The sequence below is a fragment of the Somniosus microcephalus genome, chromosome 3 (genome assembly GCF_052327205.1).
Source record: "Somniosus microcephalus isolate GS21.2 chromosome 3, FLI_Smic_1.0, whole genome shotgun sequence".
NCBI classification, from domain to species: Eukaryota; Metazoa; Chordata; class Chondrichthyes; order Squaliformes; family Somniosidae; genus Somniosus; species Somniosus microcephalus.
Window position 1 is genome coordinate 292,948,460 of NC_140989.1, and position 13,548 is coordinate 292,962,007.

Consider the following 13,548-nt stretch of genomic DNA (forward strand, 5'->3'; position numbering starts at 1 on the left):
TATTGGTATTTGAGCAACATTAGTACTATTAAAATTACTTAATATGAAAATGGCAATTGCAGTATAAGGAACTATTATCTATTTACAGTAAAAAGAATTTTTGTAACGCATTACAGAATTCGCTTTTCCCCATCAAAGAAACTTTTGTATCAAGTTGCTCTGTGTTATTAAGTGTTTGGTCTTACATTATTTTGTATCTTTCACATTGTTATTTTCATCATTTTAATATAAAATTGAGGGATTTGATCTCTAGGTCATTCCTGGACAAGTAGTTTGCTTGCTTTAATATATTTTTGTACTCAAGGTGAGGGATGTCAGTGCTCAGGAATGGAACTCATTTTCACTTTGGCATCAAGTCACCTCAGGTCAGTTATTGCCAAGGTCACATATGGAGAACACCTTCTCCACTCTGTCCCAACGATGGGCTTTAATCTGACTCTCGGAAGAGCACTATGTACTGCACACTAGTTTGACACTTTCATATCTTAAAGTAAACAATATCATTTAAAAAGTAATTTGTAAAGATGCTTAAAATGGATGCTGCTGGGAAACTATGAAGGGTAAAAATTGCAGACTGACTAAAGGGACTTGGTAAACCATATTTATAACATATGGACCCTTTTCAGTAAAGGCGGACTCCTTGAAAGTAAATAGCAACATAAATCGGCAAGGTTAATACTAACTACACCAATCTGAAGGTTTTTGAATAGGATATATACATCAGATTTTATTCAATGACAGCTCACAAAACTATTAATTGATGTTCAGTGGTGCAATCAAGAGACGAGAGGAATCCTCAGGACTTTTGAAATGCTGGAATCTGAATGGATCGACCAAATCAAAGTAACTTAAATATCAATTATTCTGTGACATCTGGCACAGTGATACATCTTTTCCAATAAAGATACTATCCTGTTATTTCAGCTTTTTCTTACAAACCGTTACAATTTCCAGATGCCTAGAATGTGGCTTTCTTGGGGATATTAATAGCTTAAAAATTATGAAATTTAGAGAATGAATATTGTTGATCTTGTAATCCCAGTTTCCTACTAATTTATTTTTGCTCATACAAATATTTTATGTTAAAACTTCATAAAGTTTCACAAAAAGTCTCCCAAGACTAATTACTCAAAAAGTAAATATCTGCAGAGTTGCTTTGGATGAATCAATAAGATGCAATTTCGAAGTTTAAGTGATGCAAAGATGCACCATTTTAGGATTTCAGGTCTCAAAAATGTAAACTACTAAATTCTGTAATCATTTTCACCAATGTTTAAAATCTGGTTGCACGTTCTATTTTGCACGCAGCAGAGTACATTTCAATCTAATAGAATTGGACATTGCCCAGTAAAGAAAATATAAAGAAATATAGTCTCAATGCTTCCATCCTTCCTTTCCCCAGGTATCTGTGAAAGATTTGTGGCTATATTTTAGTTCAATTAATTTTTTTCTAGGTGTACTGTATTAGACAAACAACATTGCATCATTGAATGATAGGTTAGGTGTTGCTACTGAATTTCTGGTAACATCCATGCAACTGTGTAGAGGTGTGACGTACTGGCTAGATGCTTCGGCACTAGGAAGGAGGGGGAAATTGGAAGATATTCTTGTTACGCAAGTGTTTTTTTTTTTAAAAAGGTATTGTGGTGATTCACAATTCTATTAACAGAACAAACTCAATATCACTATACATTTTATACAGATATCCTTTAAAGAGCTGACATTTTTTTATCAAACCAATGTTTTAGTAGTACTCAAGAATGGATATAGGCTCCAAAATTCCCCACAGCTCCAGTGTTCACTACATGAAGTTTGCACAGTAAATGATGTTGAGAAAGAAAAAGACAAAAAAAATGTGCAAGAGAAAAAGCAAAATAATAAAAATCTAAGTTTGTTAAGTGACTTTTACTACAAGCCATTTATTTTTTCCCTTTGCTTCTATGGGCTCTCTGCATCACATGCCATCTTCTACAAATCATGATGCAAAATGAACCACTGGGGGTATGCAAGAGCAAGCCAGGATGAACCCCCACCCCCCTCCCATTTCCCCCCCCCCCCACTTCCTCTCTGTGGGGAAGTTACCTCTTCCCCAAGACTGCAGAATCGAGCTCTGAAGTTCAGTGTGGAATCAGAAACATCTCCATACCAAATTTCCATACCAACATTTAAGCCTCTATTTAATCTCAAAGGGTTTAGCATGTTTCAAGTCATGCTATTTACAAAGTGTCGTGATGAGCAAAGTAAACTGATCCCTCAGTTCAATTAAGCAATATTATTAGACACGTGCTTAACTAGAGTGGTACTGCAAAAATATCTAGCACATTCAAATTATCACTCCAGACTTAAAAACAGTACAAAACTTGAAACTTACCTCTTTCAGAGCTTTTAGTAATCGAGGTCGTTTTTCCTCTACATTTTCTCTTGATTGCTGCTTAAGTTTTCGCAACAAAGCGGTGACTAAACACAATCCACAAAAACAAATTACAATAGCACTGCAGCAAATCTGCTCAAAATGAAACTTTTCAGACGCTTTTGGGTTCAGTTCCCTCTGATGTAATTTTGTGACATTGCTAATCGTACTGCAGGTACAGAGAATTGATACAGTCCCCATCACTTACACTGTCCCTGCTTATCCCGAACAGCCACCTATATTGGGCAAATGGTGCTAACCATTTGCCATCACCCTAGGCGTCAATTACAAAGGCTGTATTAAGTGCAGACTATGTCGGCCAGTTCAAGCAGCTGTTCGCACCTCATTAAAGTGTGATTACCTGTCATCAAGTCCTTTCAAGCAACACCGCCGCCTTCAGTCACCCCCAGTGGCCTGTAATTGCTGCTTACAAAATGGTGAAACTAACGAGATTGCTGTGTACTTCAGCCTTGTTCCAACAGATCTAAATCTCAACTGATTAATTGCTTGTTCATTGAAGACCACTTTGTCTCCGGCATTCTTTTGCAAGCAGTGTTGTAGCCAATTTAAAGTGATTACTAACTCCGGAACACCTCCGTTCCATCAGTATGGATGACCCCGAGCTTCCGGTCGCCTGTCATTTTAATTCACCGCCCCATTCCCACTCAGACCTCACTGTACTCGGGCTCTTGCATTGTTCCACGGAAGCTCAGCGTAAGCTCAAGGAATAGCACCTCATCTTCTGATTAGACACTTTACAGCCTTCTGGACTCAATATCGAGTTCAACAATTTCAGATCATAACCTCGGCCCCCATTACATTTTTACTTATTTTTTATCCACACCTTTGTTTTGGCCCTTTCCCCACCCCCTTTTTTTCTCTCCCACATGGCAGCTGTCTCCCATTCTGCCAGCGCATTTCACACCTAATCTAGAGCAGTCTTCTGTCTCCACTTGTCCTATCACCATCTCATCTCGTTTTGAATACCTCTTAATGTCTCTTCACTTCTCTTTTGTTCTCTCCCAGCCTGGCCTCTTAATCTATTTCATTTCCTGTGCTTTTCCAGTCTTGACAAAGGGTTTGACCCGAAACGTTGACTATTTTCTCTCCACGGATGTTGCCTGGTCTGCTGAGTTTTTCCAGCATTTTCTGTTGTTATTTCCCATAGAGAATGGCTGGACTGAACCCTCCTTCAATTCAACATGAACTTACATCTTAAGTGCTAACTTGCCACAAGTGTCAGTTCGATAATCCATTAAACGGGTGTAACGGCTGCTTCATATTGAATATATAATCTGTCAGAATCACTCTGGTTCATCTAACAGCTAAACTCAATCCTAGTTAGAGACAGCAACTGTTTGCCACCAACTCTTTTTTTTGCATTGAGAGAGACGGGAGATGAAGATTCCCTCCGTGGGGGACAGATTTACTCAGTGCACTATATATCAGTGGCTTTATCGGAGAATGGATTGTTAATTACCTGATTACACCATCCACCACGTCTAGCGGGCAAATTGCATTGATACCAACATGCCCACTACAAGTACTGGGGACTGTATATCGAAAAAAATTCTCTATAATTGGGCGTTTTTTTCCGTAGATACTGAGATTACAATGTCAAAGCTGTCATAAAATTAAACATTTCTTCCATGCATTTACCCATCTCAGGATGTTGGGAACTTAACAACGAGCAACCCATTAAGTGCTTGATATCTATCCTTTGACCATTCAGTAGGATGGGGAGTGCAGGATGGAGGGAGAGCGAGAGGGAAGGGGGAGGGGAGCGAGGGGGAGGGAGGGAGAGGGACCGAGAGAGAGATCGAAAGGGAGAGATCGAAACACGGAGAGAGATGGAAAGGGAGAGAGACGGAGAGAACGAGATTGAGACAGAGGAAAAAAAGAGATAGAGATACATAATAATGTAACTTGTTTTACTTCAAATTTAAGCAACTGAAACAAAAGCAGACTGCCATACTCATTTGTCGGTCTCCATAGCTGATGGCTTCTGCCAGCGGGCTCCATCCCTGAGCATTTTTCACCTTTACTAGAGCATTGTGAGCTAGAAGTAAATGGGCACATTCTGCAATGAAAAAAAAGTATTTATGAAGTACAGTAAGTCAAATAACTATAATGCACAATTAAGTTTGGATAACTGCCTCCTACTTCACTTGGATGGCAAGTACTTACCAGCGGTATTCATTACTTGTAGTTAAGACTAAATGAATCACCAACAAGGGTATTGACATCATTCTCAGCTTGTTTAAGTATGAGTAATAAATGGTTCATCATTACTTAGCAGTTTTGAAGTATCAGTGAGTGTCTAAGATGTGGGGCTATAAAAGTGCATGGCTTAAAGGGAAACTACAGTCTAACAAATATCTAATCTACAGAACAAGATGTCAATCCCCCCTTTCTGCCACCATTGTCTAGTCCTGAGGTTGTGAAAGGCGCTATATAAATGCAAGTCAATCTTTCTTTCATTTGTTAACTTCAAAAATAGATCACTATATTAATTAACATTCAAGTTGAGAATGGCAATCAAAAATGTAGTTAGTAAAGACAGTGCTAAACTGCCATACAGATGAGGGGGGACTCTGGTTCAAATCTCCGAGTTAACGCGCAGCTGGGATGGAAGCATGCATGCTACAATTGGTTTCAGTGCACCTGGGTCAGGAAATCATTCAGGATTCCTACTCCTTTATGGATTGGACTAGGCAGTGATGCCCTCATAGTTGAATGATTGGGCAATACTGACTTTCTGCGCTCACACAAAGAGCATCCCCTTGGGCAAGACGGGGTGGTATCCCAGCATCTTCACAAAGGAAGCGGGAGGGAAGAAAGCCATAAAGAATAAAAATAAAATGCATGACTAAGTGCAAAACAAAATACAGAACTGAGAAAATTGACTAAATTTCTTTGTTTTTTTTTACATTCTAACAGATCTCCCATGCCATTGTTCACAGTAAGTCAAAGGATAAAGGGAGAAAAATTCAGTTGGTTTGCGCCTCCCGTTAGCGCAAGAGGGCACTAATGGGGCGCAAAGCAACTGGCACCTGTGTGTGGCGATGTTTGCGCCGCTCGCGAAATTAACTAGACAGTTTGCGGCAGCGCTAAACACTACCGCCACGATTTCCTGCGCCGGCAGAGCGTGACGTCAGTCAAGTGTGCAACGCCCCGGGCCGGATATTGAGTGGCGCCCCCTACCTTACCGCCTGCCGCTAGCAACGACAGGTTGAGAGGACCGTTTTGCAGTCAGGAAGGGACTGGGGGAGCGCTATTTAAAGGCGACCGCTTCCTGCCTTTTTTTGTTGGTGATATTTTTGCACCACGCATTCTGAGAGAGAGAGAGAGAGAGAGAGAGAGAGAGACTTCTGGAGAGATTCAATGCTGTGTGAAGGAGTTTTGGGTACTGAGCAGCACTTTGCAGGTTCATTTTGATTTGCCCTTCCTTGTATCGATTTAGAAGAGACTGTGGGGGCTGCATTCTGAGCTCTTTCCCTGGGCCTCTCCATTGTTCTTTCCAGCAGATTTGATGTACAGGTCTCTCCAGGCCAAGATTCAAGGCAGCAACGAGCAGGATGTGGATGGAGAGCAAGATTAACCGTCCCCTTTAAGAACTGGCCGGTGCCACTGTGTCTGTGTTCCATTGCTGACTGACATCACATGAGCTTCACCAGCGCCTTGCTCCTCGGCCTTTACGCCTTGAGAGGTGTGTAGCGCCTGATTTAGCACTCCAATCAACTCCAGGTCGATAGAAGCCAAGTTTGCAGTTGGAGGCGATAATTAGCGCCAGGCGCTAAACTTTGCACACGGCCGATAATCGCGCCCCAAACGGGGCGATACGGAATTTTCCCCCCAAACTGTTTATAAAAAAAAACCAGAACTTTATACCATATAATTCACATTGCACTATTCTATGTGGAGCTATGTTTAAATTTGCCTATCGTTTTAAAGCCACAAGACACAGACCAAGGTCAATCTAACTTAAATTGTTGTTTTGAGAGAAGACTGCAAATTTTCAGCTCCAGCATGAAATCACCACCTTTTGCTGTCTGTCTTTATACTTTGAAGTACGATATCCGAGAAGGGAATGGGTCAAAATGATAATTATGCAAACCACAACACTGAAGTAAAAAGGACATGAAATTAAAAAAGTTTTGCAGTGCAAAATACAAGCTATTTAATTTTTGTCTTTGTACAAATGTAATCTTTTTTACATTCCGTACTATCCCCCATAACTTTTAACCAATCATTCCTTCCACCACACAAAACGCAGCAAATTTCAGGTAAGAACTAATATCCTTGTTACACACTGAATGGATAACAAGTCTATGATCAGGTGTTGGAACGCATCACTTACATAATCACTGGCAGTTCATTTAAAAATAGTCCTTCATAGAAGTGGGCAGCTTTATCAACAGACATGTTTTCACATACAAGCCTTTCTTTAAAACCACATTCTAGAAGAACTGGGCAATGTGTTTTCTTCTTCAGATGAAACCGCTTAACCAAGTATTTCATAAAAAATTACTCAAATATCCAAAGGCAATTACATTTCAGTTCTTGAAAGCACTGGTTTTGATTATTTGTAAAGAAAAGCCTACCACTTTTTTAAATAAAGGCTTGATTTCAATTGTAATATATCCAAAACAACCAAAGCTAGAACTTGTACTTATATAGTGCCTTTCAAGTGCTCACATCTCCCAGTGCTTTACAGCCAATGAGTTACTGTTGATATGCACCCACTCTGGTTTTGTAGACAAAATTTGTACAAAGCATAGCCCCACAAACAAGAGCGAGATACCTGATCAGTTAATCTGATTTGGTAGTGTTGGTTGAGGACTAAGTGTTGGCTAGGACACAGAACTTCTCTGCTCTTCCAATCATGCCACTGGATCGTCAACAAGACGATGGAACCTCGGTTTAAAATCTCATCCGAAAGATGGCACCTTCAACAATGCAATACTCGCACAGTACCTGTACTGCACTGAAGCGTTAGCCTAGATTATGTGCTAAATTCCTGGAGTGGCAAGAGTGGCCAGAGGCGAGAGTGCTACCACTGAGCTGAGATGACAAATGGAGAATGTACATAATCTCAGAATATACAGCAAACACACTTGGTTGGAAGGGAAGGAACGAAGCAACTGCCACAAAGCGCACAACCCAACCCACTAGATTATTACTGAGTAAGTCCCAATGTGCAGTTCAATCTCCAAACAGTGCAATTGTCCACTGTTTAAAACATATTTTCTTCCATCCCTCAAACCTACAAAGTCCCCTAAAGTGATGTAGCAGGAGAGACTGAGGTGGTAAAATCAGTTAGTTGTATAACTCTTTTTCTAATTACCTTGCTGGTTTGTGCTTGGTTAGTGGTGCTTACATTTTTTTTTAAATGCCATGAATGACCCAATTTGGCTTAAAGCTTATACAGACAGGCTCCTTCTGACCCCACAGATCTTAGCAGTGAGTTACAGAATAGTTTAGTGTCTGCAGAATCAGACTGTACTTAATGAGGACATCCGCCAAGATTCCAAAAGATCTTTGTGCCACTAAGTGACAACTCTGATCAATTTGACTTGTGAATCACCTGACTGCAGACAGGTACATTAAAGCTGAAGCCTGCCCAACTTGCATATTAGATTCTTACAAATTGTAAAATTAGCTAATTTAGTACTCAATAAAGTTTACCTTGTATATATACACCACATAACTATGCAGCTCAAAAGAAATACATTTATATCAAAAGTATAAACTGAACTTATTAAATAGTAAGTTTAACAAAACACAATCATACAATTGCTGTTTGTATTTATTAGCAGTTAATATTTTTATTAGCCAGAAACTACTATACACAGAGGCCGATAATGCAGCAAATTCAGAGAATTCACAATAATTTCTCAGAATTGAGTTTGTCACATCATTCAGACCAAAAAAGTTACCAATTTTCAGATTTCTAACAATCTTCCTGGTTCTACCATTTCATACACTTACAATGAACATTTTGAAAAACTTAACAGAAGATGGCTCCATATAATGCAGAAACGTTTAAAAAAAAATCAGTAATTCGATTGTACACAAAACTTGATCTCCAAACTAATTTTAAAAAAATGATGCAGTCTGCACTGAAGGTTTTGACCTTGGAATATCTTGCCAAGCAGTTTTCCAGTAACCACAACAAAGAGAAAATAGATTTTGGGAGGGGCAGTGCAAGGCAGTAACGATGATTTCATAAACAACATTGACACATTTAAGGGGAATAGGTAATTAGAGAAGGAGGAGGCTCATGGAGTATAAACACTGACATAGACCAGTTGGGCCGCAAGACCTGTTTTTGTACTGTAGATACTATGCAATGCTATATAAAAACCCTGAATGAGAAGCTTGGTCAATAACAAATTACACAGTTCTGCAGCTCATTCCTTCAGCTTGTTAAAAAAAGTTATTTTGTCTGCTTTACTTTGAGCAAAATGAAAGAAGACAATGCCTACTCTGCTAGTGTCCTCCATTTTAAATTCACCACACAACTAAATAGAATCTAAGCATCAAAATTGAAAATTGGCCAGTGGGAGGGGTGGGGGAGAAGAAAGGAAAAATAGATGGGCTTAAAAGGGGGAAAAAAAAGTAACAGGATCTGTTCAGATATTTCTTATATAGGTCAGATAGCTCTTTTAATGTTATCAATAATACATCCTTGAGCTATTTCCTTTAGTAAAAGTAATTTCAGAATCTGGTATAAAGCAGATGGCAAGAGTCATTATTGTTTTTGAAGATCCAACACGAGGGTGAAATTTCCAGAGTATTGATAATTTTACAGGAAACTTTGTGCTATCCGGCACCGATGGGACCGAGCTGTTGCCGTCCCATCAAAACTGCCGGACAAACCAGCGCTAATGTTGAAACATACGGAGATTTTGAGCTCCGTATCTGGCAACAAACCCACAGCTTCTAAACAGTCGGCAGTACCTTGCAAGCGTCTCTGTAGTTTAGCAACAGCTTCAGCGAGACCTTGCGGAGCCTGACTGGTGAAAAAAAAGCAATGAAAAAAAAAACCTAACGAAACGGTTCCTGATTTTTGCCGGTGGCTCGAGCATTCCGGACAGTTAACCTCCGGATAATACAAAGTTTCCTGTACATTTAATGTCAGCTTGAGTGTAAAAAAAATCATGCCAACTTTTTTGCCAAGATTATCACAGAAGGAATTGCAGTACTGAAAAAGACAAAAGGAAGTTGCCTTTAAAACCAAGTTAAATCATAGAATCATAGAAATTTACAGCACAGAAGGAAACCATTCGACCCATCGAGTCTGTGCTGGCCGAAAGAGAGCTATCCAGCCTAATCCCACTTTCCAGCTTTTGGTCCAGAGGCCTGTAGGTTACAAAATGTTCTGTTCCAATCAAAATTTGAATTTTTAGGCCTCGTTTTTTTGGTGTACCACTAGATGGACCACAGAAATGGTGTTTAGAAGAGTGACCACAATCAGATATAAAATGACAACTATGTCCTCTTCAGCACCTGCTATCTACAATTCTTAAGCGTTCCTGCATCTCGTTAGCTCTTGCTTTCCTTAGCCCAAGAAACTTTTCTGATACACTGGACCCCAACTGCATCTAACCAACCCCAACTGCATCTATCCAACAAGAGTGTTTGCAAGTTGTGTTAGTGTTAAAAACATTTTGGCTGCACGAATCATTAAATTAGATGGGATAATACCAGCTGGAGCCAAAACTTGTTAACCTAACTTGGTACAGAGCCCCACCGCTTATTGTGGGTGCGTTGGTGTTAACGTGATTTACCTGCTATAAGGTGAATGGTAAAACCTCAGTCGTGGTATAGGGCTCTCTGGGGCCTGCAGAACAGACTCAAATGTAAATGGTTGCCTGCAATAACAATGGCAGTATAAATGGTGGAGCCTGCATTCTCAAATGCAAGGATGCTCACAGAAGTTATGAATATGACTTAGGATTTGGATAAAAAGATATATATTTCCACAGTAATTCCTAGAGTTCTAGTTTTTAAAAAAAAATTTGTTCATGGGATTTGGGCATCGCTGGCGGCCAGCATTTATTGCCCATTCCTAATTGCCCTCGAGGTGGTGAACAGCCTTCTTGAACCTCTGCAGTCCGTGTGGTGAAGGTGCTCACATAGTGCTGTTAGGGAGGGAGTTCCAGCATTTTGACCCAATGACAATGAAGGAACGGCAATATATTTCCAAGTCAGGATGGTGTGTGACTTGGAGGGGAACTTGGAGGTGATGATGTTCCCATGCGCCTGCTACCCATGTTCTTCTAGGCGGTAGAGGTCGTGAGTTTGGGAGGTGCCGCTGAAGAAGCCTTGGCGAGTTGCTGGAGCGCTTCTTGTACATGCACTCCCACACTGCACTCACAGTGCGCTGGTGGTGCAGGGAGTGAATGTTTAAGGTGGCAATCTAGCAGGCTGCTTTGTCCTGGATGGCGTCGAGCTTCTTCAGTGTTGTTGGAGTTGCACTCATCCAGGCAAGTGGAGAGTATGCCATCACACTCCAGACTTGTGCCGTGTAGATGGTGGAAAGGCTTTGTGGAATCAAAAGGTGAATCACTCAACGCAGAATACCCAGCCTCTGACCTGCTCTTGTAGCCACAGATGTCCAGTTAATTTTCTGGTCAATGGTGATCCCCCAGCATGTTGATTGTGGGGATTCGGCGATGATAATGGCATTGAATGTCAAGAGGAATGGTTTTGTTACTGGACTAGTAATTCAGAGGCCTGGACTAATGATCCAGAGACGAGAGTTCAAATCCCACCACGGCAGCTTGGGAATTTAAATTCAGTTAATTAAATAAATCTGGAATAAAAAGCTAGTATCAGTAACGATGACCATGAAACTACCGGATTGTCTTAAAAACCCATCTGGTTCACTAATGTCTTTTAGGGAAGGAAATCTGCTGTCCTTACCTGGTCTGGCCTATATGCGACTCCAGACCCACAGCAATGTGGTTGGCTCTTAACTGCCCTCTGCGGTTCAAGGCGGCGGCTCACTAGCACCTTCGCAAGGGCAATTAGGGATGGGCAATAAATGCTGGCCTTCCCAGCGATGCTCACATCCCATGAACGAATAAAAAGAGGGGTGGTGGCTAGACTGTTGTCTTGTTGGAGATGGTCATTGCCTGGCACAAATGTTACTTGCCACTTATCAGCTCACGCCTAAATGTCGTCCAGGTCTTGCTGCATGCGGGCACGGCTTTCATTATCTGAGGAGTTGCGAATGGAACTGGACACTCTGCAATCATCAGCGAACATCCCCACTTCTGACCTTATGATGGAGGGAAAGTCATTGATGAAGCAGCTGAAGATGGTTGGGCCTAGGACACTTCCCCGAGGAACTCCTGCAGCGATGTCCTGGGGCCGAGATGATTGGCCTCCAACAACCACAACCATCTTCCTTTGTGTTAGGTATGACTCCAGCCAGTGGAGAATTTTTCCCCTTGATTCCCATTGACTTAAATTTTAATAGGGCTCCTTGATGTCATACTCGGTCAAATGCTGCCTTGATGTCAAGGGCAGTTACTCTCAACTTACCTCTGTAATTCAACTCTTTTGTCCATGTTTGGGCCAAGGCTGTAATGGGGTCTGGAGCTGAGCAGTCCTGGTGGAACTCAAACTGAGCATCGGTGAGCAGGTGAGTAAGTGCCACTTGATAGCACTGTTGACAACACCTTCCATCACTTTGATTGAGAGTAGATTGATGGAGTGGTAATTAGTCGGATTTGATTTGTCCTGCTTTTTGTGGACAGGACATATACCTGGGTAGGTTTCCACATTGTCGGGTAGATACCAGCGTTGTAGCTGTACTGGATCAGCTTGACTAGAGGCGCGGCTAGTTCTGGAGCACAAGTCTTCAGCACAACAGCCGGGATGTTGTTGTGGCCCATAGCCTTTTCTGTATCCAGTGCGCTCAGCCGTTTCTTGACATCACGTGGAGTGAATCAAATTAGCTGAAGACTGGCTTCTGTGATGATGTGGACCTCTGGAGGAGGCCGAGATGGAACATCCACTCGGCACTTCTGGCTGAAGATATTTGCAAACGCTTCAGCCTTGCTTTTAGCACTCACGTGCGGAGCCCTGCCATCATTGAGTTGAGGATGAGGATGTTCATGGAGCCTCCTCCTCCCATTAGCAGAGCTTTGATCGGATCAGTTAGTTGTGGGATTGGTTAGCTTTGTCTATAGCGTGCCGTTTCTGCTGTTTAGCATGTATGCAGTCCCATGTAGTAGCTTTACCAGGTTGGCACCTCATTTTTAGACATTCTTTATGGTCTTCTACAATCCTCACTGAACCTGGGTAGAATGATGTATATGCCGGGCCATGAGGTTACAGATTGTGGTGGCATACAATTCTGCTGCTGATGACACACAGCGCCTCATGAATGCCCAGTTTTAAGCTGCTAGATCTGTTCTGATTCTATCCCATTTAGCACGGTGGTAGTGCCACACAACATGATGGTGGGTGTCCTTGGTGTGAAGAGAGGACCATCGCCACAAGGACTATGTAGTGGTCACTCCTACTGTCATGGGACAGATGCGTCTGCGACAGGTAGATTGGCGAGGATGAGGTCAAGTAGGTTTTACCCTCATGTTGGTTCTCTCAGCACCTGCCACAGGCCCAGTCTGGCAGCTATGTCCTTAGGCCAGCTCGGTCAGCAGTGGTGCTACCGAGGCACTCTTGGTGATGGACATTGAAGTCCCCCACCCAGAGTATGTTCTGTGCCCTTGCTACCCTCAATGCTTCTTCCAAGTGGTGTTCAACATGAAGGAGTACCGATTCAACAGCTGAGGGAGGGCAGTAGGTGATAATCAACAGGAGGTTTCCTTGCCCATTTTTGACCTGATGCCATGAGACTACATGGGGTCCAGAGTCAATGTTGAGGACTCCCAGGGCCACTGCCTCCCAACTGTATACCACTGTGCCGCCACCTCTGGTGGGTTTCTCCTGCCAGTGGGACAGGATATACCCAGGGATGGTGATAGAGGAGTCTGGGACGTTGTTATGATTCTGTGAGTGTGACTATGTCAGGCTGTTGCTTCACTAGTCTGTGGGACAGCAGTCCTAATTTTTGCACAAGTCCCCAGATGTTAGTGAGGAGGATTTTACAGGGTCGACTG

At 41.9% G+C, this 13,548-nt stretch overlaps 1 protein-coding gene across 2 annotated transcripts in view; it reads right to left on the reverse strand.

The window, feature by feature from the left end:
* Positions 1-13,548, reverse strand: part of ankrd13c (ankyrin repeat domain 13C) — a 160,953-nt gene that overhangs the window by 57,332 nt on the left and 90,073 nt on the right. For both annotated transcript variants that reach the window (XM_085982781.1, XM_085982782.1), the window contains exons 3-4: positions 4,386-4,490; positions 2,372-2,457 (exon numbers count right to left, since the gene is read on the reverse strand). In XM_085982781.1, coding sequence (XP_085838907.1) covers positions 2,372-2,457; positions 4,386-4,490 — 191 coding nt within the window. The remainder of the gene's footprint in view (positions 1-2,371; positions 2,458-4,385; positions 4,491-13,548) is intronic.